Source organism: Vidua macroura, chromosome 2, assembly GCF_024509145.1.
Source record: "Vidua macroura isolate BioBank_ID:100142 chromosome 2, ASM2450914v1, whole genome shotgun sequence".
Classification (NCBI taxonomy): Eukaryota; Metazoa; Chordata; class Aves; order Passeriformes; family Viduidae; genus Vidua; species Vidua macroura.
The window spans coordinates 91208890-91229996 of record NC_071572.1 but is presented as its reverse complement, the minus strand read 5'-3'; the positions used below and the strand labels follow the sequence as shown (position 1 = coordinate 91229996).

Here is a 21107-nt window from a genome sequence, read left to right as displayed (position 1 = left end):
CCTTTCTCCCCCCACAAGGCTCCCATATTGGCCCGTGAAATGTCTATGGCGCTTGGATGCCTGGGCTGAAAGGCATTGTAAAAAGCTGAAACAGAATCTTTAGTATTTTTTTTAATGTTCTCAGTTCATTTTGTAATCTCTGCCACATGCAGAATAAGTGCTTGGGTGGTGTGTGTACAGGCCTCCCCTGAATTGGTCCACAGTATTCTGTAATTTCCTCAAGTTTAAGGATTTAGGAATAAAATTACTAACTGACCTGGACAATGCCCTGCCTCAGGTCATGTGCAAGGTGACAAGTTCATTAATTTGCACACATTCTATATTTATATATGTTTATTGTTATGTTCCAATGAACTGTGTGATGCAAATCTGGGGCAAATCAAAATGATCTCTGGAATTCCAATGGTTTAATATTTTTTTCTAAGCTGTAAATCAGTGCTCTCCCTTAAACTGTTGGTTACAACCAGATTTTTATATATTAGCTGCTATACTTCAGGGAATTTTTGCATGCTAAATAGCATGTGAATTATCCATCCATAAACTGAGACTGAAACCTGGGCAAAAGAAATGGAAAACTCCACAAAGACTGAGGCTCAGGGGAAGCACTTTCTGAAAGCTGCTTTCTCTTTTTGTTTGCTTTTCCACCAATTCTTTAGAAAAATGTCATTTATAACCTTTTGAACAAGCCAAATCTCCTTTTGTCAGATCAACCAAAAAAAAAAAAAAACCCCAAAAAAATCAAACTCTGATAAGGATTTAGAAAATCAAATGATGGGAAAACCCCCTCAGTCCTACTCAGCTGACCCTGCTGTTGAAGCTGTGGTGCTGTGTAGAAGCCTCAGTGTGCCCTCAATCTGCCACCCTCTCCTTCAGCTGGTTATTAGAAAACATTTCCTCTAATCCCATCATTCACTGCTGTTGTGGAAACCAGCAGGCTCCCCAGCAAATCCACCCACGATTATTTTTATCCTATTGAAAGCACCACCTTCTGGGACATAATCGAAATGGCTCATGTGCTGCTATGTGAAGAGCAAGTGGGTTTTACCATCAGTCAGGCCAAAACTAAATGTGGATTAAATTGCACCCTGCCAGCACAAAGTGTGCATTGTGTGGCTCTGCTCTGCAGTGCCCAGCCTCAGCTTGCTCCATGCCTGATAAAACACTGCACCCTCCTTCAATCCCCCCCTTTTTAAAAGGGCAAAACAAAGCTGCAGTGTCTGTGCTGGAATGTGCTGCAGGTAGTGATCTAAACCTCCATCACCAAAGACAGGGAGAGGATTAATTTAATGCATGGAGGTTGTTGCTTGGAGGGACTTCATAGGAATGCAAACCAAAGGCCCTCAAAGAGCCCACAACAAAGGGAAAAGCCATGTGATCTCAAACTCCTGGTAGGATGAGGAGGACTGGATTAGGGGCTTGGTCTACCTTGTAGAAAAGGCAGGAAATACTGTTGTACTGAATAGGAATGCACGCAGGGAAATGATTTTGGGGTGGCAGGGTTTTTTTGTAGACCTTCTGGAAAGCTTAGATGGAAAATTGCAGCCTTGTTAATGACATTTATATGTTAGTGACATTTATATACTAATTGATATGAACAAACATCTATGCAAATATTTTGGTCATGTATGTCATGTGCTCTCAGTTGTACTTTGTTTCCAGATAGAGTAAATATCTGTTTTTCAATTCCTGTTTATTGATTATATTTTTAAAAAATTTTGTCAGGGCACTCCATTGCAATCCTGGCAGTGCTGAGAGTCATGAAGATCCCTGTCTTGGCACAAAGTGACCTCCCAAACATGCCATGTGCTGCCGTGCAGACTTGCACACCTCCAGGTGAACTCCAAGGACACTCAGGTGGGCTGGGCATGTGGCAGTCAGAGCAGAAAACAAGTAGCAGACTGCTCAGGAGTGCAGCACCTGGATACAGGGGTAATGAGACCTTGCTATTCTGGGCAGGAGATCCCCAGTTAAGCTCTGAATTATGTACTTCAAAGAATGTAGAAATAACAGCATTACACCAAGAAGAACCAATGTGAAATTCGCTCAACTAAACCAGAGACAGGGACAGAGCAGCTTTTGAGTCTCCCCCAAATTTCCCCCCAAAAATCACACACTCCAGCACAAGCGTCCTGGCTTTATGTTATCTGAAATCCCTACCTGGATTCAGTTTCCAGTTACTGCTTATGGCTTTCTCATAAGAACCAATTTTATGCAATTATCAAATCACTCTTTCTTCTCAGTCTTCTGCCATTCCTTTCTTAATCATTTAAATTGGGGCCACGACTCCAATCCTGCTTCAAAAATACAGCTCCTCTCATTATTTGCTTATTTGTCTTGTCTGAAACAACCTAGTTCTGTTCTCTAAGACATTGTAAAGACAGCAATCTGACTTTTTTCCCCACCTCTTTTTTTGCCACCTTTCTTGAGAAGCAGAATTTTTAAACAGTTTTGAAGCACTATGATTTGAAGCATTGATGTTAATTTACTGCTTCTTCAGGGTCCTCCTGCTTGAAGACTGATGTTACTGCAAACATCTCAAGATAAAGATGCACCAAATTCTACCAGAACCTTAATATAATTACCCCATTATGGAATTCTAAAAGAATTAGAAGAATTCATCACTAAATTTGTACAGAAAGCTATTATTAATTTGAGGTCAACAAACCAAGACTGTTTCACGTAACGTTTTATTCACAAGTAGAAAAAGTATTACAAAACAATTTATACAAGGTTTTAATTTACATTTGTTAAAGGAGTATTTAAAACAGCACTGTAAGTCCCTAGACATGACATGTGGGCAGTCTAAATGCAGTGATAGTGGATGTTTTCTATTGGCACATACAATATTGCTTGCCACAGGCAATATACAAAAGACCAGTTTGGTTAAATTAAGGAAAAAAGTATATACAAAATATACACATATATCTAAAAAAACATTCCATTTTTTCCTCCCAATTTGCTATCAAGCTTTCACTCATAAAAAAAAAAATCTTTCTCTAGGATTGCTGGATAAAAACAATTATACAAAGTTTAAATTCCAATGGGAAAACACACCATGGCAGATGTTGGCAAAATTTTTGAACATTGCTTTTTCAAGAACTGTTATTAGTGAAAAGTTAAATCTCCATATGTTCTGGAAATATTTTGCTATATACTGAAATGCACATTGGATTTTTTTTTTTCTATTTACAAAGTATATACAAAGAAGCACACATCTCTTCATGCACTTGTAGTGAAAAATAATGTTTTGTAACTTCTTAAATGTATGAAAGTATACAAAGAAATTATTCAAAACTACTCATGTTTAAATATATATGTGAAAGTATTTATCTGAGTAATTGTACTGTATAACTGCTTATTATTCTATCAGTGACCAACAGGTGGTATCTACTACTTAAAACACCAAACCCAACAACAGCAAAAAAATCACTTGGGTAACTTGTTCAATTTGGTTTGAATTTGGGAAGTGTTATTCATGGCTTTTGCACAAATGAACAATCTCACTGGTGAACAACTGGAGCATCTCTCTGCCATGGCTGCCTGTACTGTTTTTAGCTATTTTTGTGCAGGTCCAGCCTTCTTCTGTGTGCTTCAAAGCAAAAGTCTTTTTCCACAATGGATTCTGAATACTGCCTCAACATTTCCATTGCCACACAAACCATGTGTGGAAAGATGAGTAATACTTATTGCCAATTTGTTGGCATCTGTTTTGCTGACTGCTTTGCTTTAGTCAAGGCACATTGGGTACTTTAAGGAATAATTGCTAGAGTTCACCACAGACAAGTGTGAGCCTCTTGAATGTCATGAATCAGTGGAGGTTACTGGCATTATCAACAGAAGCAGAAACTATTTTAGGGATGAAAATGGCTGAGAAAAATGATATTAAGGGATGTGATAAAGCAAACCACTTCTTATGTTTTGTGTGGAAAATCTGAATTGACGCAGTACTACAGTAAGAAGGACAGAGGGTTTTGATTGAAAGTGACTCCTAAATGAATGAATTAGTTCACCACAGAGCTTGACCCTTAAAAATAATGCATTAATAAAAAATATTGGTAACAGTCTCACTGTATAAATACTTTCATGGCACACCTGCTATAGTCTGACATTTTGATTTGACAGTTGATTACAATTATTTCAACATTCAAAATTATATCCTAAAACAAGAATTGTTGTATTCCAATACTGAGACCACTAATTAAATGTCCTTATCTATATGTCTGACCTTCATTAAACTAAATCTAATTTAAAGCTAATCTCCTGCTACACTTAACAGAACTATGCCACCTCCCAAAAATGTAATAATTAGATGGAGGGGACTTCAACCACACATACTGTAACATGCTTATTCTCTAACTCCCCAAACTAGCTTATTGACTATAATGTAATACATAATAAAAGCTTCATTTTATTAATAGGTGATCCTTTTATAAACATAAATGGATTTTTTACGTCCTTCAATAGCAGGAATACTATTTAAAATTAGAACCAGCAGAAAAATAATCCTAATGCATGCACAAGTCTGCAGGCAGAGTAACTGGCACCATGTTGTCCCACATTTTCTGACCTGTAGCCATATTTGAGACCCCCCCCCTAAACACATTGAAATATTTTTATTTCTTGCTGTATTTACATATACTATTAAGCTCACTCCATTAGATGTTTTGAGACTCTGAGGAAATAGAAATAGAGATTGAAAAGGTCATAAATGCACTTTCAGGGTCCTCACAGGATGCTTCTTGAAGTTTAACTTCACAGCTGTTACAGCTCAGACACAACTGCTCAGGTGTGAAATGATGCCATTTTTTTCCAGATGGATTGGAAACCACGCAACGCTGAAGACTAGACTATGTTTGAGAATCAGCAGGGGAGTATAAGGGAAGCATTCAGCTTTACTGCTGAGAGAAACAGCTCCAGTCCCTAAAACAAAATGACAGAAGAGTGGTTACATAAATTCATAAAAAACCTGTATGCACTCCTGTATTTGACTAAACACTAAAAGAGTAGAGGTATACTTACTGCCTGCTGTAAAATTCACCTGAAGATTAAACCTGCATTAAAACCCACAGTAAAAAGCTTAGACTTATATGTACATATATAAAATATGCTATATTCTGATTTTATGTTATTATTTTGAAATATAACAATAAAACATTGACCTATGCAAGACTGTAATGCATCCTCAGGCAGTACAAAGACCATCCTTGCCTCAAAATATTTCAAAAAGACAGGAAAGATGAAGAGCAGATGGGAAAAAATGCTATAGACTGATATGAAATAATTGTCTTGGAGTTGTAAAGCTGGCCGGTGTTCATCCTGAAAATACATCTCAAGTAAGTCTAGTCCTGGTCCTGTCCCATGAACACTACTGAAATTTCTCTGCCAAAAATGCACACATAATGACACACTGTAGAGCCTGAATGGGGAGAAATTGTACAAAATGAATCAGTAGGGTCTATTATAGAAAAAAAAAAAAGAAAAAAAAAAAAGAAAAACTTAACCCTGCTGAAGACCTTGATTATTCAAAACTATACACAAATCTCAGTAGTAATAGAGGACAGCAGAAAACTATCAAAGCATACAGGATTTTGAGATGCTGGAAAAGCTGTCTCCATAGGAATGTCTCCATACATAGGAATCAATAAGAAAATTTACAGTTCATTTACTGTAACAAGTATAGTGAAATAAAAGCTAATTTTTGTAGTCATATTTTGAAATCCTGTGGTTCTTTTGATCTAAGTAAACTCTTAAATAATATTAATTGTGTACCTCTGAAGTTGATGCATGGTGGGAAAACACCCACAAATTTCTGATTTTTAAAATCTTGTTAATATGGAAATGCATTCCCTTAAAACATCAAGAACTGCTGGGAACTATCAGTGTTGAGATCTGAAGTCATATCCATGTCACTGTCCCCTCCTACACACAGCAACAGAATACAACTGTCACCAAATGATATTGGGAACACACAAAAATAAAACTGTCAGTGCTGCTATCTGACACATGGGCAGGTAGTGCCCAGCATTGTTACAGACAAAACTTTATGCTGTAAATAATACGTTGAGAGAAATATGTGCCACCTGGATAAGGCTGATGTTGTCAGCGACACAGCAGATTTTCAGGGTGACAAGTTCCATTGAAGTCAATGGCAAAACAATTCTTGATTTAACAGTCAGTTCCCTTCCCTTTCCTCCTCTTGACAATGTCACCTAAACAATTAAGGCCGGATTTACAAAGAAACTTCTGCTCTTGCATGCTTTCAGAATATGTGTGGTTTTTACTAAATACTAACTACTTTCTACTTCATATTTAGGAATAAGACAAAAGTGTTAATGCAAACCAAATGGAAGAGGATCAAAGGAATGCAGGTTTACTTCTGCAGATGGCCCAAAATTTTCATAATTACAGATAGCATAATTTTCTTAATTAAGTTTGGTGATTATTAATATTATGGCAACTTCTTGTGTTCCTGCCTCTGAGTTCATGCACAGTAGACTGTTTCACCTTTCCAGCCACAGCCTGCATAGGCCTGGAGTACCACTTGCCATCAGAACACAGGCCATAATTTGGGATCCTTTCACAGATTAGTTACTTGAGGCTCTAGATTACTTCCAAAAGTAGAAAATTCCATTTTAAAAATATGGAGCACAGCTAATATTCAAAAAGATATAATGATGAAGCAGCAGCAGTATGACTTTTTGTAACATTCCATTGTTACATAGTTGAGACAATTGTTTATCACCTCTTTGCATTTTGACCTCAGACCTGCATTTTCTCTGAGCTTTTATAGATAAAGTTGCATTTTATAGACTAACTTATGTTTTATCTGATGACATGGGAATATAAATGGCATTATAAAGCATTTGAGATTCTCTTGTGTTTCTAGTACTACTGCAATGACTCTACAGAAAGGCTTTGTAAATATTTTTAGATGAACACTTGTACGTCTTTTATGCTTTATTTGCAATAAGCAAAGCCAATTCCTCAGTTCTCACTCATAAACAAAGGCTAGCCTCACACGATGATTTGGTCACAAGGCTATTAAACTGAATTTTTCTCTTGAAATTTAATGAAAAAAATTAAAATTAATTATCCTTGATAAAAGCTGACTGATGTACAGACTTACTCCTGTATTCTGAGTAATATTTCAACACCACAGTTTACATAATTACACCTTTCAAATGTAGCTAATGATCTAAAAATGTGAAACTGCTGGATCTCTTGTAGAGGTTTCATTTATTTCAGCAATAGCTAGGTGTAACCTATGAAGAAATATAAGCCTAGAACTTCTTGAAATTCTATATTTATCTAGCTGTACATGCCTGGAGCACTTATTCTCATTCCTTTGTAGTTATGTTTTTTACCTCTTTATCAGTCCGTAGAGTCATTTGTTGTTCCATTACACTTTGTCTTTGGCTGGCCTTCAGCAGTCACCAAGTTCTGAAGTGATGAAACTTCTGTGCATGTTCTATGTTCGGAGATTTCAAAGGACTTTGCAACATTTCCATCAAAAGACTTAGCTGAAATAAGTACTTCACTTGGTTCCTGGTTATTATCCAATTCAACAGCGGCTGCATTTTCAGTCTCAGGGCTGCAGGATTTTGCAGATCCTCCAGCCAGTTCTGAATATGATTCACAGATAGAAATGCTGTCACAACAAGCTGAGTTTTGCATAAGAGGCCAAGCATCTGGAATGTCTCCACAAGTAGAGTGTGAAAGAGAACCAAGGAAAGCCGGAATAATTTCTCCAACAGAATCAGAAGCTCTGCAAAAGGATAAAAAGCACATGGTTTACAAAGCATTCCAGAAAATATTATCAGTATTTGAATTACTGATCATTTGTAATTATGGGTATCTCAAGAAGGTTTAACAGGGTTATATTGATACTCTAGAGACATCCTGTACAAACTAATTCTATTGAGAAGGATACAGTTTGTTCCTTGGCTGGAAATGACAAAAGCTCTGGTGAACACTACTTTGGACAGTGAATGCAGGATTCCACAAAACATGAACTACAGTTGGGGTTGTTTATGGTCAGAAATATAACAAATAATACTATAGTAGCGTTCAGATATAAACACTGTCACAAAGAAGAAGGATTTTTTTTTCTCTCAGTGCATTGATAGGGGAGTATTAAGACAAGATGTAACAGGCTTAAAGTGCAGCAACAAAGATGGTTGGGCAGAGTCTAGCATCTTCAACACCGGGGGAGGGATTTGGTTTTTTTCCTCCCCCAACTGTAGATAGACAAAAATCTAATGGAAGTAAAAGAAGTCTTCAGAAAAATGGCTTCAGACTGGTAGAATGGAATAGGCAACAAGGCTTCTTGAAACTTCATGCTTGCTTTAAACCTGATAACGTATTCACTTTGGATTTTTCAGTTTGTTCTGTCTAGCCTTCAAAATGCGAAGTTTTTCTTCTATTCTCTTTTACATGTAAAGGACATAATGTTAAAGAAGAGCAAGCATTATTTTTATTTTATGGAAAATGGAAGAAAGTAGAAGTGGAAACTCAGTATTATCTGCCTCAAGTTTATTTAAAGTGCATCATAATAGTGACATGTGCCAAACACTGTTGAAAGTCCAGTAGTGGTTTTCACTATATATACACCAAAATAAGTATTAACAAAACCAGGAAGTTATACCAATATGTTTTACTTCCAAAAACCTTCTACAGATTTTTAAAACTGCAAATGCTATATTAAGTCTGATATGCAGTGTGACAAAACTTGTCCCATATTAACATGCCTAGAACAATTTTTAAGAAGCCTTACTCATTTCCACAATGTGATGCTTTAATAACTTTGATATACACACAAAGAATTTGCAGAGATGAGGCCAAAAGTCAGGACATTGCACCACAATTGAAGGAAATACATTATTCTGGCAAAGGAAATTGGCACAAGCTCCATTTCTACTGGAAGGAACCACAGGATCTTTGATGTCCACATAGCATGGATATTACAGTTATTTTTAAAGCCTTAACCAAAAGATTCTGCAAAAAGTACACAACTCTCAATTTGTCAGCCTCCGTGGTATACAAGGATGACTCAAGCTTGTTGGTATTTAAACAAGTTGTTATAGAAAACGTAGATATTTGTACTTAGGTCGCTAAGTCACCTTGCACAAACAATACTTATGAAGAAGCCGCCTCTACATTTTTAGTAACATGTGGCTGTGAGAACAAACAGCTGAAGACCAATTTAAACCTTATATGGAAAATCATTCTAGCTAAAAGAAATAAATACATCCTGTATTAAAATCTGTAACCAGGAAACTCTGAAGGACACTATAAATTTTATATATTTAGCTCATAGCCCTGCTGTAAAAATAACTACTACTATACTTATACTCAGATGATTGGGAGAAAATAAAAGTTAAAACCTGCTAGAAACTCAGAAATAATAGATATTTCAAAACTTGCAGTCCTAAAGAGTTCCTTAAATAAAATCTTCATGCCACTTGTGAACTGTACCTCAATCCCCCCAGATTCATGGGTTTATGCAGCAGCTTGCTAACCATTAGCAGAAGAGGGCGTGGCCAAAGCCTATAAGGTACCATAGAGTAGAAGGAACATTATCTGCTTGTGAGAGAAGCCACTTCTTCAGAGAAATCCATGGATCAAGTCAGTATTTACTAGGTAATACTTAATTTTGTCACAATCAACCTATTTTTGCACAACATGGGATGATATGGGTACAGCTCATCAAAATCTCTCATTCCACTTCAAGCAGCTGTTGTCTCTGTATAAATATTAATTTGACTGCATAAAAAATACTTCATGTTTAATACACATTTGTAAAACTAAGTTACCTTTCATTGAGCGTGGTCTGTGAGTGGAAAGCACAACTGTGACTGCTGTGCTCCATGCTACAGGTTTCATCACAGCACAATGAGGGAATCAAATGAACTGGTCCTAAGGAATGAAAATGAATTTTAATAGTGTTTAAACTATCAAAGCTCTGGATAAACTTAGTCTCTGATTTTTTCAAACTTGAGTATTATTTTGCCAGTTGCATTAAAATACATGGATTGAGGAAATGCTTTTACAGCAAGAGATTTCTTGCTGTAAAAACATTTTTAAAAACATCGTTATTCCTTTAAAGTTGAAATATTAATAAAAGCCAAGTCCTTCCTATAGTAGCAACATAGAAGCCAGTCATGAGTACCTATTTTTAAAATTAATTTTCTTCTCAGTTGAATACACATAAGTGGAAGCATTCTGAGTAAAGCTATCAGGATGATATTGAAGCCTGTGCTTTTGTGTTAAACTATGTGTATTTCTTAATTATTATTATTATTTCTTATAGCCTTATTATTTCTTCTTCTTATTATTTCTTAATGTCATAACTGCATTTGTTCTGATATGACTTCACAAAATGGCAATGATTTGAATTGTCCAGGTTGTTAATGTCCTTTAGCATTCATACCACATTCTTAGATATTCTCTGGTAAATCCTTCACACTCATTTACGTCTCAAAGCCATCTGCAGTGCTATTTTTATCCGAAATAAATGAGATAGACATTTTAATTTCTTTTTCAAGTGAAGTCACTGAAATGAATACAGGAAGAAACAAAAAGCCCCAAATAGCTGCTTAAAAATCCTTTCTGCTTATTAAGAAATTAGCCTAGGACAAAGGTTAGTTTGACAGTGTTAGCTCTGCAGTTGAATTGTCACAACTCAAGTGTTAGATAAAATAAAGTCACCTTTCAGTAGACATAACATACCACATGTCTGTGATGCACTTCTTTGGCACTGGCAACATGTTCTGTGGTCATATTCACTTAGCCGTGGTCTATCAAAACATGATAATTCAGAGCCATTGTAGTGAATGTCTTGTGATCTCAGAGACCCTTTGAACAAAGTGAATAAAAATTGATGTCAGTAAGTGTTACCCTTTTTCCTGCTCAGAGCTCTCTTTCTTTACAAAATGTGTTATTGTCATGCTATAAAGTATGTCCATACATTTTCCAGTTGAAAGATCCACAGTGACCATGTGGCTTCCAATAATGTAAACCACAGATTTTGTAACAAAGCCTAGAACAGCTGGTTCAATTACAGCCTCTTCTAGGAGGACATCTGCTCTCATTTTGATGATTTGAGAGTATATCTTATTCACTGTTACATTTCTGCAGTGTTTAATGATTCTCAGTGATTCCCATCTGAAATTTTCCAGAGTCAGCTTTCAGCCACTGGGATTTTGTTTATATTATCTTAAAGAGCTTTATATTAACAGCAGACTACCTTTAATCTCTATAATTGTAGGCCAAGGCAAACAAGTTACTGCACTTCACTAAATGAAGTCTGAATTCACTGTGTCAGAATTTCTCAAAGTTCATGTGTAAAGCAATTCTAGGTTAGGAACAATTCTTACAATGCCTCTGTAAACTTCTGTAAGTTTCTGCTTGTGCTGAGAGCAGCAGTAACGTCAATTCATCCTAGATAGTATTCTTGTTTGGCATCCAGGGTTCATTAGATGCTATAAACATATTTTAATAAAAGTTTTATAAAATGATAAATGGGAATTAGAGTGCTTTTCACTTTCTTCTTTCTTAATTTAAATTAAGAGGCAGAAAAACATTTATTATAAACAAATTACATTGATGAGCTGTTAAGGATTTAAAATAAATTTACAAATCTGTCTCAGGCATTTAATTCATCTTGAATGTGCCCATAAAATCAAAACTGTTAATGACAAATCTCTCATCTACACTGGCCATATTCATTATCTTGATGACCTAATCTGTATTTCACAATAGCATTTGATGCACTGATCTTCCAAACTGGTATTTCCACATTGACATTGCAACTCTGTAATGTCCCACCATGAATAGTCCAAATGCATCTGTGCAGCATCTAGCAGAGTATGGCATGGGATTGATACAACTGGAGTATTTCTGGGCATTTAAACAGCATTTTCTCAATAGCAGCTGAAACTTCTACACTGAGCTGGCAAACTTGGATGGAGTCCTGGGCTGCGTGTGCTACACTGACCATCTCATGCTTAACTTGCTTAAAAGATGTAGCCATTTCATTTCTTTACCTACAGAGAGATCTGCCAAACTAATACCACTTTATAAAGATCCCCAAGAAACAGTAAAAATTTGAAACTCACAACTTGGTTTCTTCTCCATGAACTGCCTCTTGCAATAGATAACACAAAGGATGAGAAGAGCCAAGAGCACTGTTGCAAGTGCACTGCAGATAACAGCTGCCAGAGCAGTGTCTCGAGGGCTGGAAGCAGTTGAAGGAATCTTCACAAGATTCACCTTGGTAGTACCTGAAATATAATTAAATAGTAATTAAGGCAAACTGCAGACATTTCCAGAAAATAGTCATGTAAATGAAAGTCTGGGAAACAGAAGAGGTTTGCAGCACAGGAAAAAAAGAGACAAACATTAGTTGCACATACAGATAGATATGATCATCGGCACCTTCAGTATGAAAAGGAATCTTAGAAAAGACATATTGCAAAATGTGCCATAATGAGCGGAGATGCACACAAACACATTCAGACTGTCCATGAGAATGGAATCAGATCCTCACCATGAAAACAAAGACATTTGAATGTTTAATGCCACATGAATTTAATATGGAGAACATTTCCTCGTGCAGAGCTGAAAGAGTGATCCACTAGAGGGAGGTACAAATACATGAACTTCCCTTAATAAGGAAACTTTCTGGGTACTGAGACACCCACAGAAGTTCAAATGCTGTCAAAATTATCATCCTACTTTGTTGCATATGTCATGACACCATGGTCATTTCCAAGATCAAACCCAGAATTTCAACTCTGCAAACTCTTTTTCTTCATTGATTTTTTTTTAATACTAGATAATACCTCTAGTCAACATTCAACAGATTAACTTTATACCCAAATTAGTGAAGACTTAAGCAATGTTTCCAGCTACAAATGTTTTTACCTTTAAGTGGAAAGCGAAAAATATTTTTAAAGGATCAAAACTTTAACTACAACCGTTGAAACTGTCTTAAATTATGTATTTTTAAATTAAATTATTTTTAAACAACCTATGAATTTTGACAGCCCATCTATTTCAATCTACTGTGAAGTCTTCCTAAATTCAGTAAGAAAAAATAAATAACCATAGAGTACTTCTATGGCAGCAAAATTTTAAGAAACCACAAACCGTATTTTACTAACTTTCAAAAATAAATTACTGTGCCTATTTATCCCAGAAGATATTTGGTTAAAACCTAAAGACTATAATATCCTAAGAAATGGTCCATGCAGTCATAAGTTTAAATTGTGAGATAAATGTCTGCCAGAGTATATTAAAACCTCTAATCAAACTGTACATAAATACAATTGTTCAATATCATTACTGCAATTTCATAATGGCAGGAGAGAACTTCCTAACCTAGCTGGTGGAATTGTATGACTCAGGAATAATTTTCTGCAATAGTTATGGTATTTCCTCTACACACATCAAACAAAGGGGTTGTGATATCATATTGCTTTGTTATAATACCTATAGGATTGACAAAACCTAGGCATTTTGAAAAATTAACTTAATTCTAAGACTTTAGACCACTTAAAGACCACATGCCAAAGGAAACACTCTATTCTTTGAAATAATGAATCCAGAAAATTAAAGAAATAACCCACCAAATGTATCAAATAAAAACAGTTTCTGCAGCTTATAGTATCATGTCGTTGCTAGTAAATAGGGTAATATAAAAAGGTGGAGAGATTGAAAGTTTAGTTGTTCATTTCCTGATTTCAGCATTAAGAGAAACAAGTGTTACTGCATTTACATCTGCTTAAATATTTCCATTTACCTTCAATTTGTACTATTATGTTCCACTGTCACATCAAAATCTGAAGAGCAAATTCATAGCAGATCTTTTTTACATGCTTTCAACTTGCCAAATTGCACAGAGTGGAGCAACTGGAGAAAGTACAACAGAGAAGCCACAAAAATTACTGAGGAACTGGAGATTCTCTCTCCTATGATCAAAGTTTGAGAGAGCTGGGATGGCTCAAGCTCAAAAAGGCTCAGGGGAACCTCATCAGTTTGTACAAATCCTTGGAGGGAGTGTGTAGAGAGGACAAAGCCATGCTCCTTTCTCAGTCAGAGCTAAGTTCTATGGCCTCTTTTCCAAATCTCCAATGTTACTTTTAAAGAAAATGCAATAAGTGTCATAATTATTTTGTCATAACTTGAATGCTTTTGGCAGGAGCTCAATCTCCCACAGAAAAAAACTTGTCACTCAGTTTCTAGGATTCTTGCAGCTGTAGTTTTAAGTTTATAGTTTTAGCAGACCAAAGAAATTTCTGCATGAAGTTCCAGGATATCTGTGAGAAGCAGTAAATATATATAAAATCTGGTCTATATAGCAAGGTGGGCTGCCTTTAGTGTGAAGATCAGACTGTGCTTTGGTATCAGGTTTTCAGTTTTAGTTAACTGCCTGATCTAGTCTTTAGAAGGTTAAAGACAGACTGGACAAGTATTTAAAAAACAGACAATAAAAAAACTGATCTGAACACCTTCAAATATTTTTCATATCAATACATCTATTTGTATTAATGTACATAAGAGCACTAAACAGTTCTTAACATTTAGGCCTTCATAATTTGCAGAAAAAAGAATTGTCAATTTTGAAGGGCAAAAAAGAAAAAGAGCACAGAAGATGAAGCTTCTATATTTTTGTCTCTATTCATTTGCTTACAAAATACATCTATTTTCAAGTATGGTTACATATTACATATTCTAGGAAAATATAAATAATATATTTCTTTAATGTCCATCAGCAATATTCAAACTGGAAATACAGTGATTTAATTTTAAATAGGGATGGCAAAACTGAAACATTTTTTAGCCACCTAGCTATTTAAGATTTATTTTGTTGATTTTTTTTTTTTCACTTCAGAAAGCAATTTTCTATTCCTGAGAATGCCTACCACTCATCTTCACCTTCAAAGAACTTTTTGGAATAGCTACTCTAAGCAGTCCATTGTAGTCTACCTCTAATTATAATGATAGTGATCTTCCCTGCAGAGACCAGCATTTCAGAAGCAGATTGCTATTGTAGAAGTGGCCCGTTGGGCATTGCTGAACTCTGCTTTCAGTGTTACTCAGACATGTATGCATTTTCATAAACTCTTTTTACAGAATTAATGGTCCCACTTCAGTAAAGCAAGGAGTTGCATTTTAAATTTAAACTTGTACTTACATCTATTAGATGATTACATGATGAAATTTAAAAATGCGGTTAAACACTTTGTGAACTGGATGAGATACATTCAGAAAGTAGGGAGGAGGTGTACACTGTTTTCTGATTGTGGAAAGCATGTGCATATTATCCATATTTTATTCAAGAAATTGATTTCCTTTTTTAAGACTTAGTTCTAACATATTCTGAAAATATGCTGATGTTGAAGGAGAATTACCCAAAATACCGAAGTGTCTCCTGAATAATTTTGAGCAGTAAACCTAAATACAGATTCTTCCCTTAATTTACCAATATTACATTATAATGGCAGTATATGCAGAGGTGTGGTCCTTAAAAGCGAATAAAGTTTCTGTGAATCCAAGACAGTTAAACAGCAGTAACTCTGCTAATATGGAACATATGAATCCCAGCTGTATCACTAAAATTTCTGCCAATAAACAGAATAGCTGAATTTTCCGCCTATTATACCAAACAACAAGAGACAGGGCAAAATGTAAAAAGACTTCCTTTGTCACTGATTTCATGTTTATTTTCTCTTTTTTTTTTTTTTTTTTTTTTCAGAGCCATGATTAATTACAGTCACTACTGGAATCAGCAAACCTAAAAGAAAGCTTTCTGTCCTAGATCAACCATGTGAAAACTGAACTTGCAACACTGTATGTTTCTTCCATGGATACAGGAAACATACACTAACTAGTAAAGCTGAGGAGAATACAAGGTAGAATATTATGTTTGGGTTTCTTTCCTAAGTGTCAAGTCAATGCTAACATAAAGAGAGTTTACTCAAAATAACAAAGCTAATCCAAACTGCACTTTAAAGCAATAACATGGTAACATTGTACAGTGTCATCTGTTAGTATCAGGATAGGAAGTAAGATGCAAAGGTTAAAATGTTGTTAATTCCTGGAATATGGGTATTCCTAGTCAACAGGGGAAAAGAATATTTGCCTATTACAAAAACTGTTTTCTCATGACCTTTACGTTGGATGGCCCAACTCAGTGGTATCAACCTTAATTTGACAAGAATTAAGGGCTCAGACATACCCTCAAGTTATGTAATTTAACAAGTTGCTGCCTGTCAGCTGCACTGCAGTGGCTATCTGTGTGTGTGCCCTTGATCCATGGAAAAGGCAAGCCAATGTAAGGCAATGTGGCTCACTTTGAAATTCCTTCATTAAAAAAAAAAAAAAAAAAAAGTAAAGAAGTAAAGATGTTTATATTCATGTAAAAGTAAGAAGGCAGTAAGGCAGTATGTTTACCTAGCCCAAATAAGCAAAAGGATGTATTCTATATCCTTATATATTATATAGACAATTCAGATACTACATGTACAAGATCTGTATATATAGATTAAATATGTATGTTTTATATACTACTGAGCATCAACATAAATGGAAAGCAAGTTTCCCCAAATATATCCTTGAGTCTTTACAAAGCAGCAGATTGGCTCCCTTCTCCTGATCTTTCAAGCAGGAGGTGAGAAACTTTATTAAACATTACTGTTGGAGACTGTGGTAAACACTGGGGACAGAGTCTCCCAACATCTGTAAAAAGACAGCCTTTTGCATGCACGGCCTACACCCAAAAGTTCATCATGTCAAACCACATTTTTCAAATGTGCTCCAAGTGCTGACTATAATTTTTTTTCTTTTCGTTTGTTTTATTTTGCTGGTTTTGTTATTTTTTTAATAAATGTACCAAAGAGCCCTAGGGGAGAAAATGACTATTCAAGTATTTATCCATTGTTTGGAAATCCTGAAAAATATGCTTATAAATTAAAATCTTTGAAATTCGATTTATTCATTTCCAAGACCATTTCTCTTGCACTGTGTATTTTCATGAACTCCAGCTGCTGACAGCCTTTTATGTTTAAAATAGTAGAAAAATTGCACTGTGTATGTGAATTTAAAATATATATGAACTCCACAGTACTGGATACACACCACAATGTCTGTAAGGCATAGTCAACCTCTGCTACACATTTTTCTTTAGCAATTCAGAGATGTGAAATCTTGGTATTACCATGGTGATCTAAATTGAGCCACTGTACAGGCACAAAAGTAACATTGTTTCATACTCAAAACTTCCAACTTCAAGAATTGTCTAGTCATGTGAATATAAAAGCCCATGAGAGTAACAGCTCAGACCACTGCTACCCTCATATAACCTGAAAACACCCAAGAGTAAGGAAAAAAAAAAAATCAGAGGAAGTGGGATGAAATTCTGTCACCACTGAACTACACATTCTACCGCCCAACATAACTGGTTATTAATGAGAAAAGACAGAGATCTCCTCCACAAACTGGAAACACCCAGCGTGATCTGATGGCACCAAGTCTGTGTTGCTGTTAATGACTGTGGTGGTGTCAACAATTTCCTTTCTGACTTTTGCTTCTAGAAGCCAGCTTTACATTGCTGATAGTTGAGGGTGGGCAACCCCTATTTTCTTGAAAATGTAACTTCTTTTTTAGGTGCCTTCATGTGTTAAAACAATGTCCCATAAAGCTTATGTCAGAACATATGAGATTGCTAGATACAGCAGAAAATCTGTGTTCTTACATCATCTCTAACTTGTACTTTTAACCACATTCTTTGCAATATATGTTCTGTGAAATAGAACATGCTATTTTAGGCTATTCTCTTGTTCAAATCCAACTCTAGAATTTATTCATCCCACACTGGCTATGAAAGCTGTTTCATCTTTTCAACAGAAAATGAAAGCATGAAGTATCTTTTTGTATTTTTGTACTTTGTATTCTGTATGTGAGGTCCTATTTAATCTTTAGGACTACCCAGTTAGAAAACAAAAATATCCCTGTGCAGAATTTGAGTCAATTTGGTCTGTTTATGACAGTTTCTGCTCTATTCAGTCTCTGTACACACTCTGTTGCTCTCAGTCCCAAAACACTTAGACAAGACACTGCCCACATAAGCAGAGGAGGAGTTTGCATTGCTGAAAAGCAAACCATGTTCATGGGAGCAGATACTGCCATCACCCATTTGCTAAGGGAGGAAAGGGGACCATGAACCCTTCAGAATCGACCTGTATATTCACTAGTTAAATGACAATGGCATGCATGTAAACAGAAAAGTAAGCATGTCTGAAGGTTGTCTCTTCAGCCAATAGAGAATAACCCACTTTCGTTAATCAAAAGTGTAATTGAACATTGTGAATCCCGTGCATACAGGTTACAGATCTGTTCCAAAAGGTTCAAACAAGCTCTTAAAGCTGCTGTATGATGAGGCTGGATTAGTACATAGATTGGTTTTCAGTAGATTGAAATACTAGTGTGGAAAGCTCTGTCCTATGACCATGACTGAGGGCTGGTAGAGCAGCTAAGCCTGCCCCTAGGCAGGGAGCATACATGCTCTTCCATATACATCTATGTATTTATTCGTAGAAATCCCAGTAGAGGAAAAAATTACATGTAAATCAGTCATAAAAGAGTTTTTGTCCCTCTCTGATTCAACAAGAAGTAATTTCTAACACTTTACTTTCTATCCCAAATATTTCCCTCCTTATCCTCGTTAAGCTGTAGTAACACCCAGGGAGTAAAGCAAAAGATTTCAAAGTGATTGCAAGCCTGTGCCCTAAGTTTGTTGACACAAATTTCCATAAACATCACTATGCAATATATATTGCACATGTCTGTGCAATACATTTTCAAGAATTATGGCTTTTGTCCTTGCCTTAAAAATGCTTTGTAAAGGTAACAGTACCCAGCTACATCACTTCTGTTTGAAAGCTGTTCTGTCATCAGAATAGCAGAGGATACTGTGATACACTTAATTCATAAAGTTTCTAAAGCTTTAGAAAATAGTGATTTTATATTCAAAAACAAATATATGACTAAGTGATACATTAAGAAAAATATTGAATTGAATATGAAATTCAGTGCAGGAATAATTTCCTTATTTTGGTCAAAAAGCAGCTTCTTGAATTGGCCAAATAACTTATCTAGTCCAGAGAGCTAGATGTATCAGCAGCTACCAGAAAATTCAATAAAGTTTTAGTACCTTTCCCTTGTTGCCTCGTGGCCTAAAATTAAAATCTGAAATAACTGGGAAAGGAAAACGAAATCCTGATAGTTAGAAACACCTTCACTCTTCAAACTCTCTGAAATGTACTAATATTTTTTGTTACCAAATATGAAAAATATAAATGCTAAGGAAATTCTTCCAAGTATTAGAAATCCCATGCAGAAAGAGCCTAGTTATTAGATATGAACAACAAAAAATCAGTATTCAAAAGAGATCTGGAAATACATATGTGTGTGCAGGCATGTTCAACTGGACTATTTATTACATTAAAATTTAAAAAGGTTATTTCCAAATTGAGAGAATATATGAGAAATAAAATACAGAAGACTCACAACTTTCAGATTGCAGGTAATTCAGGGTAATCTAAAAATCAATACACATAAAATATTGATGCCATTGTATTTTGGTATCCATTTTGAAAAGTGACAAATGGACAAGGCTTAAGTATGCAAAAGTTAAGCTGTAAAAACTGTAATTTTAAAATCCAAATCTATCTGGGAAGCTAAAGGCCTGTATTAGGTCACATACTTCCTATACAGTGTGACAAAAAGGTTAAATACAGAAGAGAATCTGAAATATCTGTCACATGAGTAACACAGTTCCTTATGTCATCATGCTCAGCCTATAGTTACAGAAACCTGGAGAAGGATAATGTACTTTGCTCTTCCCATAAATTAATCAGAGGCAGAGAGGGGCCTCCACTTCTCTTAAAACTCCATGGAGAAAAAAAAAAAATCTATGATCTTATTTTAAAATTAAATTAAGAGACAAATCACAAGCATGGCTTTATAATGCCTTTCAGATGCAACTTTTGAAAGAGGAGGTAATGGAGTTTCTGCCTTCTGAGAAAGCTTAAGAGCTCTTTGCCAAAATGTATGAAATGAAGACTCTTCTGCCACCTTCATGGAGATTGTTTCAGCCATAGGCTAGAAGCTGAGCTAGGAAAAGCTTATTTCTCCTCTCCAGTTGAATTTGCCCAGTTGTAAAGCTTTGGCAGAAGGAGTAAGGGCCCCTCTTTGCACAGCCGACAGTCACGTAATATGTAGACTGGAACAAAATTACGTAAACTAGACTTAGGCTTGCTCAGCACGTATATTTTTCCTGTTTACAATTATGTTCAAATATCACTAAGTTACCTTAAATTCTCCACACAAGGCACATGTTGGGGACAGAAATAAGTCTGCACTAGGGAAAACAAAAAGTATGTTATTGTAATTAAGACCGTTTCATAATACACTCTGCTGAGCTGAATTACAATTCTGAATTAAGGTTAAGAGTTGCATAACCAATGCTACTATTATTTTTAAAGTTTTTAACTTTGCAACCCCGAGATCTTTTAAAACCACTTTTTTAGGGAGCTAAGGAACACTAAATACATGGAATTAAATATAAATTTTCAAAATTCTGTAACATACAGGTTAACACCTTTAGAAGTTGGCCATGCATCCCCAGCTTGTATTACTGCAGAAATCATAAATGGTGTAATTTACTGCAAAGAAATTACCTACAGTGCATCAGTGTGCAAGTACATGCAAACTGTATTACAAATGAAAAAGCTGTAGCTTTGACATCAGAAATAACAATAGCTTATGAAAAGCAGTTATTAATTTACCATTTAAAGCTGTGGGGATAAAGTCAAGTTATACAGAACAAAAGGCTGCTATATACCAGATCCTTGCTTTATTACATTACTTAATCTGAAACATAACATCTTCCCTCTTTAGCAGAAGTCAGTAGGAATTAGCCATAGAATACAGAAGACATTCTGAAAGGTTATCTTTGACAAGTCAGGCTCTGCAGGTGATATTCATCTGACCAAAGCAAAGATCTGCTTTGGAGGGAATCACCTGAATTTTCCCTACAGTGGATG

At 35.6% G+C, this 21107-nt stretch overlaps 1 protein-coding gene across 5 annotated transcripts in view; it reads right to left on the bottom strand.

Annotated features, from left to right (window-relative positions):
* Nucleotides 1-2668: 2668 nt before the first annotated feature.
* TNFRSF19 (TNF receptor superfamily member 19) overlaps nt 2669-21107 on the bottom strand; it is a 56936-nt gene continuing 38497 nt past the window's right edge. For 4 of the 5 annotated variants that reach the window (XM_053971387.1, XM_053971386.1, XM_053971388.1 and 1 more), the window contains 5 exons: nt 12117-12281; nt 10729-10854; nt 9813-9915; nt 7365-7765; nt 2669-4920 (listed from right to left, as the gene is read on the bottom strand). In XM_053971387.1, the coding sequence (XP_053827362.1) occupies nt 7372-7765; nt 9813-9915; nt 10729-10854; nt 12117-12281 (788 nt within the window). In that variant the 3' untranslated portion in view covers nt 2669-4920; nt 7365-7371. The remainder of the gene's footprint in view (nt 4921-7364; nt 7766-9812; nt 9916-10728; nt 10855-12116; nt 12282-21107) is intronic. The other variant, XR_008435895.1, reaches the window with a different exon arrangement.